Here is a 26,541-nt window from a genome sequence, read left to right as displayed (position 1 = left end):
GTTCACAATTCGTGACCTTCCAAATAAATATTCTTTTGTGGATTATATCATACTCATGCTTGACAGGAAAACTAAAAAAACTCTGAATATAGATGGATCTTAGAAAATATGGGGCTTATTTAGCAGCCCCTCTAAGCCGCCGGAACCTCACTTTTAGTGATGGTCCGGCAGTGACACTGCAGAGCCATATTTAAGGTCCACATAAAGCCACCCTGCGTGGGTTTTCATGGCCTTGTTTATATAGACTTAGGCAACACAGTACAAGTCGCTCCATTGCCTCACCCTCCAATAGGCATGCGTGCCATGGGTGTTACAGTGGGTGTTCCCACGTAACACCTATGGCATTTAACAGATTTCCTGATTTACAAGGTTTTGTAAACCTGTGAATGTGTCAAAAGCCTACGCCTCCCCAGGGGAGGTGTAAGGCAGATGCACGAGGAGAAATACCATTATTTCTCTTCTTTTTTTTCTCTTTTCTGTGTGTGTTGCATAGAACACATAGAAAAAAGAAAATACCTCTCATGATTGTTATTGTGCAGCAAGGTGTCCACTCCTGCACAAAAGCAATCATCCCTGCAATGCAGACACCCTTGCACCATGGTACAAGGGTGCCTGGCAGCCCATTGTGCACCAGTGCAAGGGAAATGAACAGGAATGAGCCATATCTTATAGTTACAGTACATTCTGGCCCTTTTCTTTTAGCGCAGGACAACGCAGCAAGATTCCTTGCGATGCTGACCTGACCCAAAACCTTGTAAATGAGGCCCTATGGGTCTCATATACAAGACGCTAGCAGCCCACTGCGCCACCACAGCGTCATTTTGTTTTACGTTCCGGTGGCGCAGTGTGGGTCCATATTCAGAAAGCCATGCAGACACCTTTCGTGGCTTTTCATGTTATTGTAAATATGATTCCCTTTCACTTATTACTCTGCATGAAAGGGGCATTCCGTGGGTGTTGCTGTGGGTATTCCCACGCAAAATCCATGGAACCTGATGGAATCTGATGCAGTCCCAGAGTTACAAAGCTGGGAATGTGCCATATTCCTTTGCCACCTCAGGGGTGGCATTAGAGTGGCATAATGTGGAGAAATAACAATATTTCTCCCCGTTTTTTCATCTTTCTATGTGTGCTTGATACAGCAGCACACATTCAAAGAGGAAAACACCATTAACGATTGCTTATGTGTAGGAAGGTGTCCCTTCCTGCACATAAACCATGGTGCAAGGGTGTCTGCACTGGCTCTAGGCAGCAGTTTGTGTGCCAGCGCTGAGGAAAGTACAGGGATGCATCGTATTTCTGTAAATACGACACATCCCTGCACTTTCAAAATTATGCAGTGCGGCTCAGCAAGCTGTAAAAAGGCCCTGTGTTGCCAGATTTTCAGTGTCCAAATACAGAGGTTCCACTGCAACCAGGAAATGCACATGAGTAAAGCCCACCACACTCTGCCTAAAGGGGGTTTAAATGCAACCTCAAACTCTGACAAACAAAATGTCAGCAATTAAAATATTCCACTGGGTAGTTTTAGTTAGGATTTTATTGCTAATGGCTGTGGCACTGTTTAACAAATCTCCGATAAACTTTCCAAAAAAAGTGTTCTTTTTTGTCTCGTTTGTGCATACAAAGTTTCAGGGTGATCCATTAAGCTGGGGTTGAGAAAAAAGGGGAGGTCCCAAAATGCAATTTCCTCATGAATGTTCCCAGAGGTGTTTTAGACATAGCTACAGCCTAAACTGCTGAACAGATTTGCACTACATTTGACAGAATGCTAGATCTAAGTCCAGAAAGAGTGCTTATTGTGTTCTGATGTAAATCTCTGCAGATTCCAACAGAGCTCAAACTGAGATCTGATTGGCTGCCACCACCTCAACCAGGAAGTGGTGGCAGCCATCCTAGGACACAGTGGCGGTCATTCCGACCGCGGCGGGCGGCGGTCGCCACCCGCCATGCGGTCACCGCCGAATGACCGCACCGCGGTCAAAAGACTGCGGTGGCCATTCTGGCTTTCCCGCTGGGCCGGCGGGTGACCGCCAAAAGGCCGCCCGCCGGCCCAGCGGGAAAGACCCAGCAACGATGAAGCCGGCTCGGAATGGAGCCGGCGGAGTTGCTGGGGTGCGACGGGTGCAGTGGCACCCGTCGCGATTTTCAGTGTCTGCAAAGCGAAGCATTATGGGGCCCTGTTAGGGGGCCCCACGACACCCGTTCCCGCCATCCTGTTCCTGGCGGTAAAAACCGCCAGGAACAGGATGGCGGGAAGGGGGTCGGAATCCCCATGGTGGTGCTGCAAGCAGCGCCGCCATGGAGGATTCCCTGGGCCAGGGGTAAACCGGCGGAAAACCGCCGGTTGCCCTTTTCTGACCGCGGCTTTACCGCCGCGGTCAAAATGGCCCAGGATGCACCGCCAGCCTGTTGGCGGTGCTTCCGCGGTCCCCGGCCCTGGCGGCCATGGACCGCCAGGGTCGGAATGACCCCCAGTATCAGTCCCAAGTCCTAAAAAAAATGCAAAAATAGACACAAGAGGTCAGGGGAGGAATACCCTGACCCCCTAGGCTTTGAACCAAAAAAGTTGTTTTCTTTAAATTCTGCCGCAAACTCACAGTGGATCCACACATCTGTGAGAAGTTTAAAAAAAAAAAAAAACAGGAAGTGCGGTCTCCTACACTTGTTGACACTGATATTATTGATAGAAACAAGATTATTGTAAGGACTCAGATGAGCCCTTCAGGATTAACAATTATCCACTGTTATATGCGATTCCCTATCTTAACCTTCCCTGAATCCACTAGCCTTCCCTCATCAGGCCAAGACAAGGCTGTATAATAATGTTAATGGATGTTTTTCTCTAAACTCATTTGCTACTTTTTAAAAGGTGTTGGTGAAGGAGCGCCTGTATATGTAGACCAAGCCATCCATGTTTGTATGGCCTGCTCTGTAAATATTTGATACCCAAAATTGTGAAATCCTGCTGCTTCATATCACTTAGTTAACTCACACGTAGAACATTCACATAGTCAGTTTTGCATCTTAATAGGCATACTGCGGACCAGTTTTCTACAGTTGTCAAGAGAACCATTATCTCACCTATAGTTGGTGGTAGAGTGACTCCACAGAAATAGTAGTCCCTTTTAATTTGGCCATGTGGTCCACAGGTGGCTGTCAAGCAGTTCATGCCATCTCCAGTGCGGTAGATTTCTTCATGAAGTTTGTATGTTCTTCCACCATAGCAGCAGAGGCAGTCTGAGGAAGGCATTAAAAAGTTCATCCTGAGACATAATACTTCTTCAAGAGAAAGTATGGAAACATTTGCATAAAACTCAAGCATTGTCCACGGTAAATATGAGCAGCATTTGGTTATTATCCCATGGTCATTCAAGCTCTCCTGTTCATCTCTTTCCTACACTCTCTGGGAGTGAGTTAAGCTGCAGAGCATCCTGGAGGAACCTTGCTAACAAAGAACACCATTCTGAGATTCCGATGTTTACTGGCATAGGCAGCGAAAAAATACCTCCTCTCTAGCTGAATGCTTATATTAAATATCAAATGACTTTTTTCCTTCGATGGGGCTTTTTGGGTCTGTCACTTGTTTCCTGCCAACAGGGGGCTATACTTCTGATTTTATGTTAGCACATATTCTTCCACATCCAAAAGACATTGACACGCGGATTACCCATCAGGTACTCACTGCCAAGACAAAGAATGTAACATTAACTAACAATACTATAGCAATGAAGTATTTTTTTTTAATCCAAAGTCCTGAAAGACACTTTTCCAATTTCGACCTAAGTAAATAAAATAGCATTTTTTTAAATATCCTTTGCCTAGATCACCACTTACTTTTTGTTCTTGTTAGGCTGCCATATTATGACTCTAAAGACTCACTCTATTTGTATACCTTAGAAAATGTCACCTAAATGAAATACAATTACAATACAACACAATATGATTACAATACAAATAGACTCCCTGTAATTTTAAGGTGGGGTGAAGTTACCTTTTCTTGTGTCACTGTTTTGCAGCAGGTTGCAAACCTCCAGGTCATTTTTCCTTTTCTGTTTCATGTGGTTGATATGTGAGTCTTCTACTTCATCCTTTCTTATGATGCACCCAGTGCTTAATTTGTAAATAAAAACATACCGGTGCTCAAAGCCCTCCTCTTAAACACGCGGCTGCTGCAATTAAATGTTGGAACACGGAATACTGAGGCGGCGTACTCCTGAAGCCATCCCGGGTCTCTTTAATCCATTTACAGCCACTCCCTGCCCCTTCAGGTCACTCTTGCAGCTTTCTACTTTCTCACTTTGTGACGCTTTTTCGGTTTTCCCTTCCTCTGTTTTTCCCATATGTGTCTTTTGCTTGCAGCAAACGCTTGGGGCAGAAAAATAAGCGCCAAGCCTCAAAAATAAGTGCTGGTTCTCAGCACCGGAAACAACAAGCACAAATTAAGCACTGGATGCACCACTTTCTTTACAACAGCATCGCTGTTGCAGTCTATATTAAAGCAGAGGGCACATACTTTGTTGACAGTTGCAGCCCATTTCACCCAGTGCTCATGTCTGCTTCTTTGTTCTTGTTCACAATACTCTTACACACTTCTTATTTTTCCACAGTCTGCCCACAAATCACTGTCTTGCCTTTATTTTCTCAGTAACGCTCAATACATGTTATTATGTACCTTCACTTCATTGTGATACCTCTCTAATATCTAATGTTATCATTGCACTCTGAAGGCTATCGTACCATCATAAATATTAGTTCATAATACAAGCAGGCATCAAAAAGCAGTTGGTGTGATAAACAGAAAGACCCTCTTAAAGTGGTCGAAATTAAGAACAGACAAGCAAATCCGAGCCTTGGAGTCTTCTCAGAGACTCTCCCAGCCTATGGCCTCATTGCTAATTTTGTGATCCTGTATTAGTAGCAAGCCCTGATAATCACTTCAGTTTACTCCCATAGAAAAATGATTGAAAGATTGGGGGGGAAAAGCATAGTTTAAACATGTTCTACACCACAAAAAATGTGCACACACACCAGTCGTGGCTCGGGCAAATTTAAAGGTGCGGTGAGGTGCGTGGGGGAGAATTAAATGAAATACAAAATAATTATTAAATAACACCTGCTCTCCAGCACTGCGCTGCTCCTCTGCCTCCTCCCGTCTCGCTGCAGGCAGGCATACACTCACAGACTGCCCTGTGCCAATCCTGACGCCTAAGCAACATCAGGATTGGCTAGGAGTGCCCAGTCACGGCACTCCCAGGCAGACTGAGAGCCTGTGCAGGCTCTCTCCAGCCCAGTAACTGTGTTGCTGGGCTGCAGAGAGCCACAGCACTTGTGTGTTTGGCCGGCCCCACATGGCGGGCCAAACACACATGCACATGCACGTACACGTCACCCCTCGTTGCCCTGCCCCTTTTCTCAAAAACCGATTATAAGCACAGTTTATTATAATTTTTTGGGAAAATCTTTGCAGCTGGTGGTGGAGGGTGACGCTCCTCCACCCCTATGGAGGAGCTGCCCCTGACGCTCACTACAGGTAATGCATGTAGTATACAGGACCGGACTTGGAACTCAAAGCAGCCCTCCAAATTTTGTCAGATCAGGCCTTGGGTGGAGCGACATGAACCACTGCTGCTTTTGTTCTTTTGTCACTGTTACCGGCCTCCACTGCTGAAAAACCGTCCCCCACCCTTCCAGCCTACCGGTAAAATGCCAGATGCTTGCTAAGGCCAGTCCGGCCCTGTCTAGTACACTGCTCTAGACGTTGGCATTTGTCCAAGTGCAGCATCTATTCTGATGGTGGGGGCAAAAGTGAGCTTGTTGAATTTCTCAGAGAATCCCTTGTTCACAGAGAGTCACTGAGATTTGTGGCATGCGCAGCTCTGGCAAGCCTACAAAACACCTGTACTAGCTCAGTGGTGGTGCATAAGGAGATGCAATGCAGGGAGAGGACAGAAATATCCCCCGCCAGAAGGGCCGGCCCTGTGAACGCCCCTATTCATATTTGTATAATCAAATGCAATAACAATTACGGGTCTTTAACGGCTGTACATGTCAGTGCTGTTCTCAATGGTGACATGACTAAAGTAGCCTGTTGTCATCTATCAGCTTTGCTTCTACACCCGCGTGACTCATAGCAGTCAAGGTACAGCACATCAGAAGATGTGACCTCTCTACTCCAATGTCTGTAGAGGGCCAGACGCTGAATGAGAGTAGCACCCACTTCTGCAGTCTGGTGTTCCCCTGGCCACAGGTATTGTTTATGGATAGAAATATGGTTGCACCTTCCTAATGAGAATTTTACACTTCAAGTGTGTGACCTAATAAGGGCACCGTGTCTTAAAAATATTCCTTGTTTTCTCTAAAAGTGTATAGTTAGAAGAGGTCAGTCTACTGGAATGAAATACTTGTAAAGAAGTCGTTGGTACCATGGTAAAATCCCAACCCATTAAAGCAATAAAAAATTCTGAGAAGAATACCTTGTAGATCATCAGTGCATAACATTTCACCAGAAGTGCTGCAAACAGAAAAAAAATCAATGTTAAAAATGTTTTGAAAATAAACATTTTGTGAAACATAACTACTCAAGGTGAAAAAAGACGTTATTATTCAGTTCCTTAACAACTGATGAAAACTTATTTTATTTGTTGTAAATATTACAGTATTTTCTTTAGAACTAAACTTCACAAAAAACCTTGTGAGTGTGCTAGTTGAATCCTTAACCTAAGTCATACGCAATCTTGTTATCATACCTCAAAATAATAAAGATAATATTTAGAATTTGACAGATGAGGGATATCCACCCAAAAATGACAGTTGTCCTGTCTGCCCTATTTAAAATGCTTGTGCCTCCAAAAATCGATGTTTTCTGTTCTCCCTGTTCACTATATAGAAATGGGTACACAATCTAAATAGGGAATACAGGACATCTAGCAATTTTTGAGGAGTGTCTCACATCAAACTCTAAATAACCTAAAAAAGTCTCACAGTCAATCTGCAGAGTAAATAACCGTTTCAGGTTTATTTACTGATCAATGCTTGTTGCATGAGCAAATGTAGGACTGGTCAGCCAAGATACTTAGGCATTCCCAGATAGTCTCCGGGATTGGACTGCTTTCAGGGTTGTATGGACAGTAATTTATAGATTTTCTGAGAGAAGTCATAGTGGAGTGCTACCCCCAATATATCCCAGTGCCTGGCACCATCATATGCAGACCAAGCAGGCTGCTCAGTTCACGTACAAGGGGAACATCCTGAACAACTAGGTATATCATGTGGAGTCTGTGTAAATATTACTGGTGAATATCTGAGCCTACTTACAACATTGATTTTAGATGTGTTGGAGCGTGCATTTTACTAATGCTTTTAGCGACCCGGGAGTCAGCATTTGGTGACATTTATATTCGCGTTTAAAAGCCTAACATAGAGAAAAAGCCCAGTTTACACGTATTTAAAAAGTTCTTCCGTTTAATTATTGTGATGGACATTGTGCCTACCAGAATTGGTAATGTGCTAACAAGACTAAAAATAATGTTGAAGTATATTTTATGCATTAGAGTAACTTTATGAAGTGAAACCAAGTTGATTTATAATATTTAATGTTATTTATTAGTATAAAATTATGTTGTAAGAAAGTCCTCCTTTTTGCCCTGGTCACCCCTACACTTTTTGGACAGGTACTGGTGGTTACTGACTCTTGGCTGTGCCCTGGTTACTGCTTACCAGTCCCAGGGCCAGTGCTCTGTGTAAAATGGATATGCAAATTAGGCTAATTATAATCAGCTAAGTTAACCTACCTATAAGTCCCTAGTATATGGTAGGGCATGTAGGTTTAGGGACCACAGCATAGGTAGTGCACCCATAGGTGCACTGCTGAGATGCCCAGTGTCATTTTAAAGACAGGCCTGCCTTGCTGGCTGCTTTTAAATTAAACTTATATGCAAATTCGACTTTGGAATTAAAAGTAGTTCCAAAGTCTTAAACTACTTTATTTTTACATATAAGTCATCCCTAAGGTGTGCCCTATGTGCCCCTAGGGCTGGGTGCCATGTAACTATAAGCAGAGACTTTATAAACATAGTTTTATAAGCCCTGGTGAGGTAAAAACAGCAAAATTCGTTTTTTCCCTCATTCTACTATATGGCCTTCATAGGCTAGAATGGGGAGACTTTATTTTAATTTTGAAAGTCTCCTTAAATGATGCATACCAAGAGTTTGGTATCAAATTAATTGTTGTAATAAATCCTACAACTTCCAGTTTTTGGATTTAATATAACTTGTTCAGGTAAAGAGTTTTAAACTTTGCCTGAAAAGTTGCCAATTTCAGCCCTGCATTGTTTTTGCTGCTGTGCTCTGGTTGGCCAGCCTCTAGCAGCCTGGCCAAGCTACCTTGATGAGGCGTGAAGTGGCTTGGCTTCACACAAAGGAATGTGCCTGTGGGAGGTAATCTCCCCTCAGCAGATGGTGAGGCAGGAAGGGAGAGGGCTGCCAAGCTGGTCTTCAAAGGCAGAGAAGGACATTTGGAGCAACCAGCAACACCCCCACATCCTGCAACCCCAGACAACTAGGTGCCCCCTTGATTAGATTAGGAGAGGGCAGGAGAGGGGTGTGTTTATTATTTTTAGCCACACCAGTGGGTGGGCTCAGCCAGATGTAACCTCCAAAAATCAGACCAGCCATGATGGATTTTTGGAGGATGTTGCCTCCTGGGATTGATTTTTGCCACACTTCCCAGGAAGTGGTCATCACAGGGGGAAGGACCCTGCGCCTGATTGGAGAACGAGGACCCCCCTGCTTTCACCCAGGAGCAAGGATAAAACTGGCAGACCTGCACCCACACCTCAGATCCCCATCAGATTCCATCAAGGAAGAACCAAAGGAGAAGAAGGACTGCCCTGCTGGATCCCTGGCCTGCACCTGGAACCTGCACTCAAAAGGAATGCACCAGCTCCACACTTGGGCTTCACCACAAGAAGGACTTTGCCTGGCTTCAACTGGTTCAAGGAGGGACTCCCTGTTTGCTACAGGTGAAAAATTACTATCCAGAGTCCCCTGCACCAACTCCTGAAGAAATCAACCAGCTGGCCACTGCCCAGTGGCCAAAAAGGAGTTTGTGCCAGGTGCATTCTGGGAGTTGTAGTCCGCACCCCCCAAGGACCATCTCAGAACTTCTGGAACCTTGGGGTGAGCTGTGGACCCCAAAAGAACCTTAAAAGGACATCTGGGAGAAGCCCCAGAAGTTTGGAGAAGTTTGGAGAACTTTTGTAAAAAAGCTCCATAGAGGGACCGACCTGCCGCGGCAACTCTATCCGGCTTGCCTCAACCGCGAACCAGTCTGATTTGCTGGTTCATCCCGGTAAAGAAAATCTACGAAAAAGAGACTAAGTCCGAAGGTAAAAAGTTGACCGGGACCTTCCAGCCAGCGTATCCGAGGAGGTCTCCAGGGACGTCGGATCAAGATCCAGGTTTACCCCGGTCGAAGGATTTTCACTCTGAAAAAACGACTAAGTCCGAAGGTAAAAATCTCCACCGAGGATTCCCGCATCGCGTATCCGGAGAAGGGCTCCAGGAGGTCGGATTGGACTGGCAGGTTCGTCCCGCTGAAGAAAATCATCGAAAAAGAGACTGAGGGGGTCATTCCTACCCAGGCGGGCGGCGGGCGCCGCCCGCCAGGCGGTGACCGGCAAAAGACCGTACCGCGGTCAAAAGACCGCGGCGGTCATTTTGACTTTCCCGCTGGGCTGGCGAGCGACCGCCAAAAGGCCGCCCGCCCTCCCAGCGGGAAAGCCCCAGCAACGATGAAGCCGGATCCGAATGGAGCCGGCGGAGTTGCTGGTGTGCGACGGGTGCAGTGGCACCCGTTGCGATTTTCAGTGTCTGCTTTGCAGACACTGAAAATCTTAATGGGGCCCTGTTAGGGGGCCCCTGCAGTGCCGATGCCAGTGGCATGGGCACTGCAGGGGCCCCCAGGGGCCCCACAACACCCGTTCCCGCCATCCTGTTTCTGGCGGTGAAAAACCCCAGAAACAGGATGGCGGGAAGGGGGTCGGAATCCCCATGGCGGTGCTGCTTGCAGCGCCGCCATGGAGGATTCCCTGGGGCAGGGGAAAACCCTTGCCCCTGAAGCACTGCCAGCCTGTTGGCGATGCTTCCTCCGTCCCCTGCCCTGGCGGTCCATGACCGCCAGGGTAGGAATGACCCCCTAAGTGTGAAGGTAAACTGTTAATCGAGTCCTCCCGCGGCCTGTAGCCGAGCAGGGCTCCATCGCTGTCGGCCTGAAACTTTGACTTTGCCCTGGTCGAGGTGCAACCAGATGACCCGATTGGCGCTTTTTGTTAAAAAATTATAATTCTTTAAAAATTCATATCTCCGGTTCCCCATACACGATTTTAGTTGTTTTTGTGTCATTTTAAAAATAAAAAGATAATCTATTTTTCATAAATTGGTTTTGGATTTTTAAACTGTTTCCTGTGTTTTATTTAATTACTGTTTTGTGATATTTGAATGCTTTACACTCTGTCTCCTAAGTTAAGCCTTGACGCTCGTTGCCAAGCTACCAAGGGTTGAGCTGGGTTTAATTTAATGAGATCAAACTGGACCTTAGTGGAGGTTAGTGGCCTATTGCTAAGTGTAGGTACCTACCTGCCCTTACCAATAACCCATTTTCCAACATATGTGCACAGTAAAAATAAAAACACTTTTTTCTCATACTTAATGTGATGTTTTAACAAAGATTGCAATTACTAATTCAATGTTTTTACATGTTCTGATGATATATTATTAATGCTTAATGTATACATTGGCATGTTATGTGTATTTTATTAACAACAATGCTGTATATTACCTGTGTTCACATAACTAGGCCTGAAGACTTCATACTTGCACTAATGTAAAAGTGATGAATCATTTCTTTTCCTCTAACATGAATTTTTCCATTAGGTTGTTTTCTCATGAATAGTAAAGAGTCCCATTGTTCACTGTATAATATTTGTTTGCCAGAGACCTTGATTCTAGCACATTCAGAACTGGAGATTGAAAGCTAAAGTAGTGGATACTACGAACTGGTTCTTGCTCATGAGAACTGTTGAAATCGTCTTACTCCATGAGAAATGCAGATTGCAACAAGTAATGTACAACATTTTTTGTAGTCTGTTGGATTGACACGGAAAGGAGAGACAACTTCATACCAAACCTGAGAATTTTCTGTCCTGTTGCAAACTAGATTTGTACTCAAATCCTAATTGGGCATTCCTTTTTGTGTGATGTGGACTCATCAAACTGACCAATCAAACTGTTTGAGTATTTTTAATTAGGGATTGACTTTGTAAGTTTGAGTCAGTCCCCTTTAGAATCTTATTCTGCTTACTTGCCCCTTGGATGTTTCTTGATTTTCCTGTGCAGCCTGTGTTCAGCACTTTTTCCCTGACTGTGCTTCTAACAGACTTTGCTGATGATCTAGATACTTTGCTGATGAAAATGAATTGAATGCTGACCCTAGGAGAGGTATAGTCTAATGCAAATATTATTTTCCCCTAACCTGCATTTTTTTACCAGAAGTTAGCATGCTGACACCCACTTATTTTTATTTTTCAAGTTAGTTTAACTTAGCCAGAGATAGATGTTTTCCTAATTAATTTTGTCTTCACATTTGGCTTTTGCCCACAAGTGTTCGCCCATTCCCACACATGCTTGTCCTAATTTGGCTAGAAGTAAGGATGACATATGTCCAAAATCCTGATTTCTGAATCTTTGTAATTTGCTCTGACAAATGTATTCACAGTTTGATTTATAGAATGTTTCTGTGTCTCAAGTTATCTCTTTATTAATATGCATAATTATTTTTGGATGTCTGATGGAAGTTGAGTAGATTAAACTTGTTTCATAGATTTGGTCAACCTATGGTGTTTATTTATCTTTACAATCTGATTTTGCACACTATTTAGTTGACTTTGACTTTGTGGTTATAAAATAGTGCTTTGAAACTTTTATTGATCAGAGTTTTCTTCCAGTCACATGGGTCGTGGTGTTTAAATTTGTTGTTGAGTTTGAATTGATTCTGTATGGTTAACCACACTTCACACACTGGGTCCAAAGATCCCATCAACTTCAAGAAGCATTTTCGAATTCTGGAATGGAGGAGAAAAACAGGTTAACAGATGTCCTTCAAATGTGCTACTGTGCACACTTTATGGTTGATGAAGGAGCTCAACCTATTAGCCAGTGACCATAGTGCAGAGACGACAAGTTAATAATCAGGTTAATGGCCATATGAGAGGGTAATTCAGGTCAGGAATTGTCATGTCAGGCACAGCGCTCACACTAATTTGAAAATGTAACTTAGGCATTTTACTCATGCCAAACTCTAATCGTAAATTCAGGCTTGTAGTGGATCTTTCACAACAGGCACTTGTATCGTTAAAACGTACCATGATGTGCAGTTCATTATAGGAACACAAGCCATTAGATCCTCATCAAAGTAAGGTTTGTTTTCCGGACATTCTGGATAACATCCTGAGGAAGAAAGAAAAGGCGTAATAATCATCATGTGAAAATATGTATCATTCCTTTAATAATTGATAATATTAGTGCCTATAAATTCGATCTTTAGCTGATGAATGAAGGATTTTCGTTTATTGTCTATTATATAAATACACTTAGGTGACCTGGACAGTATCTTCGAATTAGAATAATATTTTTTTTTTAAACATTGTCAAATGCAGTGAAAGTGAAATCATTTTGCAAATAGGAAGTATCTCTTACTCATGCATATACTACTCTATCATTGCATGTTATTGTTACACTAAATAACCAACCACCACATGAGAGAAGATACTGGAATCTCATTAGAGAAACTGAACACATTATACTTACACAACTCCGTGGTCGGACAGGGACGGAAAATAGACCCGGTTACCAAAATAAATGTGGCCTTGACCCAAAAAGCTCAAATAGGTGGCCCACATTTGCAAATCGTTTCAGTTTAAACTTTTAAAGACACGCTGCATAGGTGTTCTGTAAGGTATGGGAGACTGCATGCATTTGTGCTTGCTGCAGGTAATGTTGTTGTACCATCAGAGAAATCAGCAGTAAAACCAGCCCACCAACAAGTCCACACTCTGACTTGCCAAACCAGCCCGGCTGGCACTGTCTGATTGCACTATGGGCTACTCCGACACTGTACATCTCAAAGACGAGGACCATGCTAAACATGCCATTCTCAATATCATGATCTGGGGACATATCAGGAAGGTGTTCAGGCGCTCAGGGTATATCTGGGCTACTCTTTTTAGAAGACCGTACTCCCAAATTAAGTGCACGCATTTAGCTCAGTTAATGCATGGTCTGCAGACATAACAGCTCGGGAACAGTGAGCAGTGTTTGACTCACCGTGATTTTGAGCTGTGGTGTCTGCAGCATATACATTAACTTGACGAAATTCCAAGTGTAATGTTTAGAAAGTGCAATCACATAGAAAATGGTGCACAGGTGTGTGTTGGCCTAAAGCTCACCTTGTTGATATGGCCCTGACTAGAATGCCTGGTGTCTAATCAGCATAGAGGCAGGAAGTCTTGCACAGCACAGTGGGTCACATGTACAAAAGTATATAGCATTTGCAAATAGCAAATTGGGCCTTTTGCGAATGCTCAATGGCTTTTTCCCATGTAACAACCCTATTTTGAGATTCGGTAACCAACTTCTGAATCTCAAAATAGTGTTTGCTAGTCAGATAAGAAGGGGCGTGTTTAGGGTGTCTCTTTCTAAGAGCAAGTCGCAGGGCCACTGATGAATGTTCTGCAACCGGAATGTGGTTGTAAAACATTAATCTTTTACCGACTCGAGGAAGAAGGTTCCCAGAGGACCATGTTCCCTTTGTGAATGTGGGTGACAAAATTTTTTAGGAGCAGGCAATGGGCCCACCGACCACTGTCTAATCTTAAAAAATGTAAATTAAAAATGTAATTTTTGTTTTTGTAGTGTATCCCATTTTCCTGTAAGGAAAACAGGCTGCACTACAAAAAAAAAAACATTTATTTAAAAAGCAATCACCATTCCTGTGAGTGGGAACCATTCTCAATGGGTTGCACATTGGACCCTGCCTCATGAATATTGATGAGGCAGGTCCCTTGCAACCCATTTGGGAATCGCTAACAGTGTTGAACACACTGTAGTGCATCACATTTTGTGAGTTCCTAATTGCGAGACACAATTAGGATCTTGCAAAATATTGTGATTGTACATGTGGCCCAGAATTCCTAAAATGGAGGCCAAACGTCTAACATCATTATGTGAGCCCATAGGAAGTGTTTTGTACTTCTCACCAGATATTTAGAGCTTATTGCACTACTGCCAAACTCTGAGACTTTGGGTGACATAAGCACACCCTCTGAGACACGGGGTCATATGCACTTGAATATATTATCTGAAAGGGGTATGTTGTAGGTGTCTCTTCCAAGTCCCCAGTGGGTACATTATTTATCATTTATCATTTTTTGTGACCTTAATTGAAACATTGATAATTTACCAATACCTCAAAGGAGGTGGTAATTCATTTGCGTAACATGAATGTAAAAAAAAAAGTTGGCTTAAGGGGAGATAATGGGTTTTAGTACCCCTGTTTCTCCTTAAGGAAGGCAAAAATGGAAACTTTACTTTTTTAAATGAAGTCCGGTTTCCTTTAAAGAAAGCGCCCTGCATTAAAAAAATTGCTTTACTAAAACGTGATCATTGTAATGGAGATCTGGTTCCCTGAGCAGGTCAACTTTCTTATGATGGCCTCCAATTGCAATTTGTAACCTACCTCATTATCTTGCATAAGGTAGGTCAGATTCCAACTCACTGCAATTCGGATTTCTAATACCCAACCTAGAAGTATGTATGTCAGTTCTTAGGAATGTTTACTGTTCACTAAGACACTGGTTGCACGTTGTGATTAGTATTTTGCAAAGAGATATTAGTACATCATGTCCTGGGTCATTTTCATGTGCACATCTTGTTAATTTAAATATCAGTTTGCTATAAAAACTTAGAAATAAAGTAACAACATTTTATATAAGTAGACAATTAGTCTACAAAAACATTAGAAAGTACAAAAAAATTCAAAAGTACTGCTTACAAGCCCTGGGTTATTTAAATTCCAATTCCTGTACACATGAAGGTTTCTATAGGGATCGGAATTCCAAGATGTGTGCGATAAATACCAGATCCATACTATTTTCCCCTGATTGATTTCCGCATTAAAAAACCGTCAAAATGTTTAAAGGGAAAAGTCTGTACAAAAGGCACAACATGAAGCAATTGGTGTGCTAATTACTGATTTTACTAATGATACCTAATTTACAAACAGAAAGCTCAGAATAGACTGTGGTAACCACATCTGGTTAATATCTTATTCTAGTGTAATGGTATTTACCAGGTATGGTAAACAACCCACCCTGTTCTGAACACGTTCTGATCAAGGTCAAAATAGTGACAAAATGCAATAATGACTCCAGTTATCTAGTTAGGGATTAGAAATGTAAGTTATATCTACATTTAAGGTGTTAATAATCTACAGAGTGAAAGATGACCAAATGTGTGGTTATGAAGCAGAGTTATAGTTACAGAGGGGTTAAGAGTTGGGACTGGGGTCAAGGTTGGGGATGTCATGCAGAATGGGGTTAAGCTTAGGTTATGTTTAGGAGCTGGGTTAGGTTTAGAGTAATCAAAGGTATAAGCGATTATGATTTTTGTACAGTTGCCTGCCTTCATCCAGTAGGTATAAACCACAGTTAAAACTTTCCTAATTAACATATGAAGCACCAAGCATATGCATTTCTGAGACGCACTGCCTCTCTGTCCTTTTTCAGGCTTCATATCTTAAGGTTCTTTCCTGTAATTTTCATGGTTAATACGCCCTGATAAACATTTTCAGTAATTGCTTAATTTTCAACCATTACAATGTTTTTATTCCTGGAACACAACTGCCATTTATTTCCACCAAACCAACAAGGTACTCAAGTATGATGTAAGTTAACAATATCGCACATCATAAAGAAGCATGGATGGATATCACCTTCCTTTGGTACAAACAACCATCTAACCGTACAATTCTTTCTCTAAGGTGTAACATCTACCCAAGAAAAGGAGCTGTGGTAGTCCCCGATTTCAACACCAAGCCTGGTAGTGATACCCTAAGTCTTCATCATTCATGCAAAGGCAAGCTTTATCTTCAAGAGTGCTGATTTTGAAATATTAGGTCAAAGTACAGTCATATAACTTGACATTTGAAAGTTGTTTATTAAAAAATATCCTGTTAAATATTTTGCTACTACTGCCATTACTCTGCTGAACTATCCACTCCACTGGATATAAACTCCTGACACTCCTGAGATCCAAAGCTCATTTGGATCTCAAGATAGTTTAACTAGAAGATGCAAAGGCAGCAATAGCTATCACGCCATCAGGCACAACCATGCTACATCACACATTGCTGTAAATGAATATCAGAGCATACCTTCAAGAGTGTATGTGCTGTCTGTGCACAGTTCTCGTGGGTTCTTACAAGTCTTTAGGCAAGGAAAACCACAGGGTTTGTAGTGCCAGGAACACTCCCCTTCTGGGTTGTAGTAATCACAAAACATTGCTGTAACAAGAGAATGCCAGTTAGGTACTTGTTATTGCTGACAAACTCCACAGATAATAGGAACAAGAAGACTCAATAAACACAGTTGTTAGAAATTGGGTCCCTGGTTGGCAGAGGAATGCACCCTGTCTAAGTAGAGACCACAATCCTAGTCAGGGTAAGTCACAACACAACCTAAATTATCGTGTGCTCACCCTTCAGTAGCTTGGCACAGAGCAGGTAGGATTAACTTAGAGGCAATGTGTAAAATATTTCTGCAATAACTCACAAATTAACACAGTGAAAACACCCCAAAAAGTACTCCACATCAGTTTAGAAAAATAGATAATAGTTATCTGAATAAAATAAAACCAAAACAACCAAAATCCAATATGCACAAGTCAAGATACCACTCTTTAAAAGGCTTAGATGAGTCTCAATCCTTAAGAATCAGTGGTTGCATCCTTTTAACACATAGTACCTGGAATGCATCAAGAAGACACAGAGGGCCGCAGAGGAGGGGATGTGTTGAAAAGTAAAGCAATGCACTGATTTTTCCGGCTTTGGTTTCCAGGAGCGCAGCCTTGGTTCCTCACTGTGATGGGGGGGGGGGGATGGATATTTTGACGCCCAGAAACAATGAGTCAATCCGGCAGGAGATGGGGTGATTTTTCTGCCATGAGGCAGGTGCTGCATCAATCTAGCAGGCATTACATTGCATTTTGAAGGTGTTGTATCGATTTTCTGATGTGTTGGATTCTCTTCTCTTCTGTGAAGTCTTTGATAGCCTAAGAACAGGAGAATCGAAGCCCTTGGAGAGTTGCTGAGGAGGAAGGCAGATTCCTTCCTGCAGAGTCAGGGGTCAGCAGGCAGCAGGGCAACAAGCAGGCCAGCAGGCCTTCCAGCAAAAGCAATCCAGATGAATCCTTTGAGAAGCCAGACACCCCCTCTGGCAGAGTCCAGTTGTAGGTCCAGAAGTGTCTGATTTCTTGGGGTCACAGATCCAGTATATATACCTAAAAACACCTTTAAAGAGGCTGAAACTTGAAAGAGTGGTTTTGAAGTGCACAAGTTCCCCTTTCAACTTAGCCCTCTTTGCCAGGAGCCCTGTGAGGCCTTAAAAGTGTAAGAGAGAGCCCCTCCACCCTTCCTGCCCAGGGAAACCCATCTGTATGTAGATGAATGCAGATGCAGCTGAGTGTCCTGTGATTAGGGCTGGCTGGGTGGAATGCACAAGGGGAGCTGTAAACCAGTACAGACCAAACGTGGATTGGAGACTGGCTATAAGGTACAGATGGCAGTAAGTGCAAAGAAATGCCTATTCCGAAAAGTGGTATTTCTGAAATAGTAATGTAGAATCCAACTTCACCAGTAAGTAGGATTTCTCACCACTACCATTCCAAACATGACAAGTCCATTCCTCTCAGATCAGAAATTAGCACTTAAAAGCATGTAAGGGGATTTCTAATGCTGGCCTATGAGAGGAGCAGGCTTCACTGTAGTGAAAAACGACTTTGGGGGGTTCACTATAAGGACATGTAAATCGTATAAGTACAGGTTCTGCCTTTTACTTGCATAGCGCCCTGCCCTCAGGGTTACCTAGCACCTAACTTTGGGATGACATGTGTAGGAAAAGGGAAATTGAAGGCTTGGCAAGTATGTTTAAATGCCAAGTCGAAGTAGCAGTGAAACTGTACACACAGGCCTGGCAATGGCAGCCTTGAAAGATGGTTAAGGGACTACTTAGGTGGGTGGCACAATCAGTGCTGAAGGCCCACTAGTAGCGTTTAATTTACAGGCCCTGGGCACATCTAGTTCACTTTACTAGGGATGTATAGGAAAATGAAATATGCCATTTGGGTATGAACCAGTGTTACCATGTTTAGGGGAAGAGCACTCAATCAATCATTTAAAGATTTGTAGATCATGGCTAATCACCCATAGGGTCTCAAGGTGATGTTTGTGGGCGTGCTGCTCAGTCAAAGAGCCAGGTCTTGAGGTCCTTCCCAAACTGCTTCAGTTATGCGATCAGCCTGAGCTTGAGAGGTAGTGTGTTCCATGTCTGGACTGCCAGGTAGGAGAAGGATGTTCCTCCTGCTGTGCTTTTCTGGATCTTGGGGATGGCTGCGAGGGCAAACTGGGAGGAGCGGAGATTTTTGTTGGGTACGTAGAAGGTGAGGCGGTGGTTGAGCTATGCCGGTCCTACGTTGTGTAGTGCCTTGTAGGTGTGGATCAGGAGTTTGAATGTGATGTGCTTGTTGACTGGGAGTCAGTGTAAGTCTTTGAGGTGGGAGGAAATGCCGCTGTGTCGGGGGCTGTCCAGGATGAGTCTGGCTGCTGCATTCTGGACTCCTTGTAGTCTTGATTGTAGTTTAGTGGTGATGCTGGCCCATGCACAAGCATTGTAGCACTGATCAGCTTTGGTAAAGTGTGTAGAGTCCTAAAACCAGCAAAAATGGAGGGAGGCAGGCAAATAGTTAGGGGAAGACCACCCTAAGGCTGTCAGGTCTAACAACAGTCCATTACAAAGTTATGAATATTTAAATACACTCTACGTGGGTCAGAATCAGCCAAGGCTGGGCCCTAGCAAAGGAAACACATGGATGTTGATTCAGGATTCTACAGGGCCTTTTATTTCTGTCCTTTGACTGTTGACAAAAAAAACAGTACCTGTCTGCTTGTCCCACTGGTGCTGCAACACTATGTCACTGGGAAGTTCCTTTGTGACATAGGAATCACAAGATACAGAGAATGCTTCTGTCAACCATTAGTGTCCCTGGGGCAACTAGGGCACTATTTCACTCCAAATAGTAAATACCTATGCTATTGGCACACACTTTTTTCATTTACCCCGATGAGTGTTTGCTTGTGGCCTATGATTAGTGTTACATTAATTGTTAACTAAATTATACTGCTGATTATGTTTATACCTTGTCAAATAAGAGTCTATTAATGAAATGTGTCAAGCACATGATTCTATTTCACGTGTTCGGCTGCATCTTTAGTTACATAGATCACACCTCTTTTAAAGGTTTCTTAGTACCACTTCTTAGGAGACATTCATTTAGGATCCCTTTCCCCTTTTCTATCCCACTTAAACCACCAGTACTGATGATACACAAATTATCCTCCAGCTTAACAATAGAACTGTCAGTTCCACAATCATCACTCATGTTTGAACCATGTGCTTTTGAGGATGAGCTGTTTTACCTTCATGAATGGAGTCAAAACTGTGATGTAGTCTTTGGAGCAACCAAGCCTGTCTACTTGCCTTCCTACTGGCCACATGCCCCCTCAATCATCCTTCAGAAAGTTGGAAATCTGGGTTATTATATGACTCTAAATGTTCATTCATTCATTGGGCCAATTCAGTAGTTATACCTATCCCATGCTGTAGAACCAGGCTGCCAGATTGAAACTAACCTCTGCAAGCACAGCCACATGAATGTTGCTCTGAAAGAGCTACACTATTTGCCAGTTGATACCATGAATCACATTCAAGGCTCTTGCTGGTAATTGGGTTACAGGTTGAGGTGGTTGAAACCCCTCTCAAACAGAAACCACAATCTCTGTCAGGGTGAAACACAAGCAAACCCCACATTAACCTTTGCTTAATCCTCTTGTAGCTTGGTACAAAAGCTGTCAGGCTTAACTTAGAGGCAATGTGTAAAATATTTATGCAGCATTTCAAACAATAATACAGTGCAAGCTCAACACAAGAAAAATCCCACACAAATATATAAAAATAGAGTAAAATGTAATACGTTATTTGACACCAAAACAAAATCAATTCAATCAGTTGCACCAGAGATATGTCATTTTAAAGATTTTAGGTAATTAAAATGCCTATAGGCACTCACTGTTATCTGGTTGTGTAAGACCAGTGAAAGTCACCAGTTCAGGTTGAGCAAGATGGCGTGCGAGTCAGATAGAAGGACCAGATTAGCCCCACCTGAAGAGTTACTTTCAAAGTCCAGTGGGAGAAGGGGTCTCAAGGAGCAGGGAGACATCAGGTATGGTTGTCGGTGTAGCACAAAGAGCAAGCTGGTGATGAGGATGGTCATCACTGTAGCAAAAAGATCCTGTTGGGAGTCATGGACCATCATTACTAGAGCTTTGTGTTGGTGGTCACTGCAAGCTGTGTTTGAAGTGCTGATCTCTCATTGTTGGGTGTCGTTGGCAGTCGCTGTGGTGCAAAGAGTTGGATTCAAGGTAGCTTCGTATTGGCAGGTGGCGCGGACAACACGATCTTGCCATGAATGGGCCTGTTCTTGTTAGCGAACAGCACAAAACTTCAGGAGAGCTCAATGGAACCCATACCTAGGGTCCAGGATCTGAGGAGGTCCACTTGAGGGTCAGGCGCTCACTCCAGCAAAGGCCAGCAAGTCTCAGCAGGTCCAGTTGCAGATCCAAGGCTCAATACATATTGGCTGTTGCAGATAGCCTCTGCAGCTTGTTACATTCCTGTAGCTACAAAACAAGAGGTCAGCTCAGCCTGGGATGAATGGTGCAGGTCCAGTCTTCATACTCAGGAATTAGGGCAGCATAGCAACAGAGTAGCATGGCAGCAGAGTGACTGCCCTTCTGGAAGCAAAGCATCACAGTACTCCTTCTGTGGCATCAACAGGTTCAGGAGTGTACTGAAGAGTTGGAACTGACAGTCCAATAGGTATACCTGGTGCCTCTTTGAAGTAGGAGAAGGTTCTGGAAATGTTCACCCACACAGGTGCTTGGAATTTCATGCCTCTTTGCCCTGGCCTCAGCTTGTCTTTCATCACAAAAGACTAGTGTCAAACACTTTGTGAGTGTGGCTAGGCAGAGCCCTTGTGATGTTCAAGTATGCTAGATGGCAGCTCCTTTCCCTCATAAATTCAGAGTGGCTCACCCTGTCAATTCCCATGTTCTCTTTGTCTCACTGTCTGGGAATATTCTATAAAGACCAACTGTCAGTTGTGTGACGCAGGGACAAGCTGCAAGCATCAAATGGTAACATTTTCAAATGTGTAACTTAAAATCTGATTTTATATTTACAGAGGGCTTTTAAATATAATTCTTTAGACAACACACTTGAGCTGACCACCTGCTCCCAATTGAAAGTTATCACTTATTGAATGCAATGAGGAAATGTTATCCTATTGAACGAGTATGCCTTCTAGTAGTGAAAAACAATTCTATGAATTGTTCACCACCAGGACATGTAAAAGTTAAAAGTACATGTCCAACCATTTAAATACACTGCACCCCACCATATGGATTATTTTGGGTCTACCCTAGGGGTGATTTATATGTACTAAAAAGGAAGGTTTAGGCCTGGCAAAAGGTTCATTTTGGCAGGTCACTATGGCAGTTTAAAATACACACACATGCGGCAATGAGATGTCTGAGCATGCTTAAAAGGCTACTTAAGTGGGTGGCACAATCAGCGCTGCAGGCCTACAAGTAGCATTTAATTTACAGGCCCTGAGTACATGTAGTACAAATTTACTAAGGACTTACAAGCAAATTAAATATGCCAATTGAGTGTAAGCTAATGTTACCATGTTGAAAGGACACCGAAAAAGCACTTAGCACTGGTTGGTCGTGGTAATGTGTGCAGAGTCCTATTGTCAGCAAAAACAAAGTCAGCAAAATCAGGAGGCTGGAAGGCCGAAATGCAGGGGAAACCCATGCCACGGATGTCAAATCCATCTATCCATTAGCCATACTGGGGCAAAGGCCCAGGATACCTACTTAAACTGGCATGCCATTGGCCACCTGCCAGAAGCCTCTGTTCTGTTCTTCTAATCATCAACGGAACTTTAAGAGGATGAAACACTGAGGCATATCGCTGGGAGATTAATAACCAAACTTGTAATGCTCTCAACCGCAATTTGAAATATGAACCAATTCAAAAGCAATTCAGGAATCTTTTGAAAACCAAACTATGTAGAGTTGCCATCAATTGAACGTTTCAGAGGTTCAGAGTCACAATGATATCGGACAGAGTTATCATCTATCAGATCACACTTTACCATACTCTCATTGTCTCTTCTTAACTACTTGGCCTGTATAACTATATCTAGCACCCTAAAGAACACACCTCAATAAGTGGCAGCTTCACAGAATTCCTATGTAAACTAATACATACACAAATGTGCCTCTTTGAAATATTTTACCAAGTTAGGCAAATCCCACCTTAATTGGTTTCTCATTTCACTCGTTCCTCCAATTAATGCAACTATTTGTATTTTTTAATTAAATGATTCAATGCTCAACCCAGCCCACATTTTCTTGCCAGTGCATATTGCTAGGCAAATTAAAAACTTGTCCTGTTAGAGAAATGCACCTCAGGTTCTGCCTCGGGTCGTTTAAATTCAGAACTAACAAAACATATTAGAATAATGCATGGTACATGGTTATGATAGCCATCACAAACAAGATGAATACAATTTTGGACTGAATGTTCGCAGTGAATTACTGCTTCATGGACCATATGACTTTTTTATAGCTCATGATTTTGGTGTGAACAACTACATCTAACGGTGGCAGCATTACTTGTTTGATCGTCTAGTTGCATAGGAATATATTTTCACTTTATTGTTGTGTTTTGGGCCAGTTAGAGAAGGTGGACACAGGTGAAGGGTAAGACGTCATTTCCTAGTGCCCTACGAGGGACTTCGCGTTTGTGTTACTTTCACTGCTATATACCTCAAATGACATGGGTAAGTGTGAATCTTACTAAATCTTATCCTGCCATTCTGTTTGGTTTGTAATCTGTGAGTGAAATTTTTAGAGTTATGTTCTTATTGAGCTTCTCTGTGCTTGATTCTTGAGAGAGGCCTTTTACTCCATGAGTCATCTGATTAGTTTCTTGAAATGCCTGATTGTGCTGTGTTGAGAGGAAATTATTTAGTCATGTATATGGAAATATACTTCCACTTTATTGTTGCAGTTTGGGTAAAGCGGTAAACAAGGCTGCACAGGGCAGAATGACAATTTGCAACTTCCACGTTGGCACTTCACAACAACGCCACTTTTAGGGGCTCAAAGCCTCAAAAGATTTTCATGAGCACAAGCTATCTGTCTATGTTTGGGTGTGACAACCATATAAGTCTTGATTGAAAAGAGGATTTGTGCTCAGGAGATAAACAAGGCACCACACTCCTGATAAAAAGCCCAACAGGGGAAGCCTAAAGTAGAATCCAGTGGAAAGATGCAGTTTCCAGGACAAAAATCATGAACAAAAATGGTAGCAAAGTGGGTAAGGACCAATAAAAATTACGGGAACAAAACTTTAATGCAACCCTATATATGTTACTTACAGGTGCTGACGTCACAGGAAAAGGCTCTGACTTGTCTTGGATTGGGAAGCATTTTTAACATCCTATGTGCAGCTCATCATCTCGGAGTGGGCAGGTTACAATGTGTGATTATAGACATTTCATTAAAATCATGACATTCACAAGGTAAGGAAAGAAGCCGCCCAAATTTGACATCTTGACCAGTGCTACGTTCTGGGGTTCTGTAGTCAGCATCCATTTCTAGCAATTCAAGAAACTCACAGAGCAACTTAGACTTGATTATAAACTCTGACCTGACACTCATACAACAAAATGATAACAATGATTAGAAGTTGCTGCTTCAAGCCACTTATACAAGGTACTTTGCTTCTTGTCTGTAGAAACCTGTAAAGTAGTGGTAGTGGAATAAACTGAGTTTCAGAAATGCCCTCTGAAGGGTCTCACTGATGTGAAGCCACAGAATTTGTGAAGAATTCAGAATGAAGTAATTCACCTAATTTTTAGACTGAGATAATTTAAACACGTGTTTACCCCAGTCTGTCCACTGGGACCAATTAGTACCTAGGAGAATCACAAAATGTATTGAATATAGTAGCTAAAAAAAAAGTACACGCTGCACATGGCACTAAATAATACAAATCCGGCCCCTTCGTGAAATGTTGCACCTGGAAAGTATGCAGTATTGTATGGTCAGCTGGGCATTTTCCTCGGCCCTGAAGTCCAGCCTCGAGCTCAATACAGGGGCATCCAGAGAGCCCTTTTCTCATGCCCTTCGGCATGCAGCTTCAATTATTAGTGTATCTCAGCATGTTTTAGAGGGGCTGTAAAAGATCCCAGTTGCTTGTTTGCATTGTTTTAAATTGTAATTGCATTTATATAATCCTTTCTGCCCCTGAAAAGGCTTTGAAACATGTTATGGTGTGTAACATTCTATTCTGTAGACCAAAATTTGTGGTTAATCTGGTAGTTAATAATTATTGTTGGAGATATATTGAAGTGAAGTAGCCTTGTGCGCTAGTGAAACTGAAGAACGTCCTGCATTTTAAAGGGGTAATCTAATCTATTAGATTGATAGGAGTTAGGTGTAATTATAATAGTGAGTTAATGCAAATGAAAAAGTGGGTGAGAAAATAGGGTGGAAGAGGTTAGATGTTGTGAGGCTGCAAGGAGATTTATGGGAGCGGGATGAGTACTGTTAGGAGGAGTATTGTTAGTTTAGTAAAGTATGGCAGAGTGTAAGGCAGCAGGCTTCTGAAAGCATAGGGCAAACACAGAGGGACTAAGGCATGCAGAGAATGGAGTGCAAGGAGAGTATTATTTAAATAGAAAGGCAAGAGAGAGAATACTCTGGCTACATGTCAGGTTTTTCTTAGCAGGGTTTGTGGAATGTTGAGGTAAAATGCAATGTACGGAAGTCTAAACAGTCAAAAGAAAGGTTGAAAGTTGATTATCTGGGGGTGTATATATGTTCTGCCTTAGGTTTGCTGTTGAAGGTGTTCATACAGTCTGTTTTTTTACATAGATAATAAACATTGTTGATATATTTGATCACGTTTGTTTTTAATATGGGATACTGATTTAAGTGGTATGTTTGGAGTGAGTCGTTCTCTTCGATTTTAGGGGAGGTTTGTTAAAGGATTCTATTGATTTAGCACTTCCTTGATTTTACAGGGTCCCATAAGGTATCAGTTTGTAGGAAGGAATAATAATGTGTGAATTCTTTGTTGGAGCACATTGGGAATGCCAAGATCTTATTCACCCTCCTGAAATCTAAGTGATTTTGACTGTCTCCTATCTATGAAACTACGTTATTGCATGAAGTTGGTGCTTGCATGGACAAAGTAGGGTTACCAATAGTTTTCCTCATATAAGTAGGAATTATTATGTGTAGTGCAAATCTGAAACACAGATTCCTGTGTTGTGAATATTTCATGATTTTTGTTTGAATTAATGTTAGTCCTTTTACATTAATAGTTCTGTGAGTGATGCACAGTAGTTTGAAAGTGGATCTTCTTCATAGTGAGAGCTGCGGTCGAGCCTTCAAAACTGGAAAAGTGTGATTTCATATCTTTACATCTAGAAGTAGTCTTGCTGCTGAGTTTTGGATTCTTCGTAGCCTTCTGATAGTTGAAAATAGAGTGCTGTGGTATAGTCTGTTGGCATAGCCACGCTTTGAGAGCATGAGTGATGTTGTTGCCTGTATCCATTGACAAAATATCAAGATATCAAAAGAAAGATCTTAGGGGCATATTTTACTTGTTTTGTGCTGAATTTGCATCATTTTTTAAGCAAATTTGGTGCAAAACAAATTCCATATTTATACTTTGGTGCTAGACCTGTCTAGCGCCAGAATTATGGAGTTAAAGTCATTTTTTGGATGTGGAAACCTACTTTGCATCAATGAGATGCAAAGTAGGCGTTCCCATGCAAAAAATGACTCTATGGTCTTTGCGCCATATTTATCCTGTGCTAAAATCACGCACGGGGAGGAGGGGTCAAATAATGGTGCAAAGCTTGCTTTGCACCATTATTTAATCCTGGATCAGGGCAGGCGTTGGGGACCTGTGGGCCTATTTCAATGGTAGAACACCGTGGAATAAGCCCTCCACAGGCCCCAGGGACACCCCCCTCCCACACCAGAGGGACAGTGGAGGATGGGGCATC

General features: G+C 42.5%; 1 protein-coding gene across 1 annotated transcript in view; it reads right to left on the bottom strand.

Moving 5' to 3' along the window:
• Positions 1 to 26,541, bottom strand: part of LOC138284404 (mucin-5B-like) — a 528,306-nt gene that overhangs the window by 116,271 nt on the left and 385,494 nt on the right. The window contains exons 25-28 of the mRNA XM_069223140.1: positions 16,490 to 16,618; positions 12,423 to 12,507; positions 6,477 to 6,514; positions 3,085 to 3,240 (exon numbers count right to left, since the gene is read on the bottom strand). Coding sequence (XP_069079241.1) covers positions 3,085 to 3,240; positions 6,477 to 6,514; positions 12,423 to 12,507; positions 16,490 to 16,618 — 408 coding nt within the window. The remainder of the gene's footprint in view (positions 1 to 3,084; positions 3,241 to 6,476; positions 6,515 to 12,422; positions 12,508 to 16,489; positions 16,619 to 26,541) is intronic.

The sequence above is a fragment of the Pleurodeles waltl genome, chromosome 3_1 (genome assembly GCF_031143425.1).
Source record: "Pleurodeles waltl isolate 20211129_DDA chromosome 3_1, aPleWal1.hap1.20221129, whole genome shotgun sequence".
NCBI lineage: Eukaryota > Metazoa > Chordata > Amphibia > Caudata > Salamandridae > Pleurodeles > Pleurodeles waltl.
This window is presented reverse-complemented; position numbering and strand designations above follow the sequence as displayed.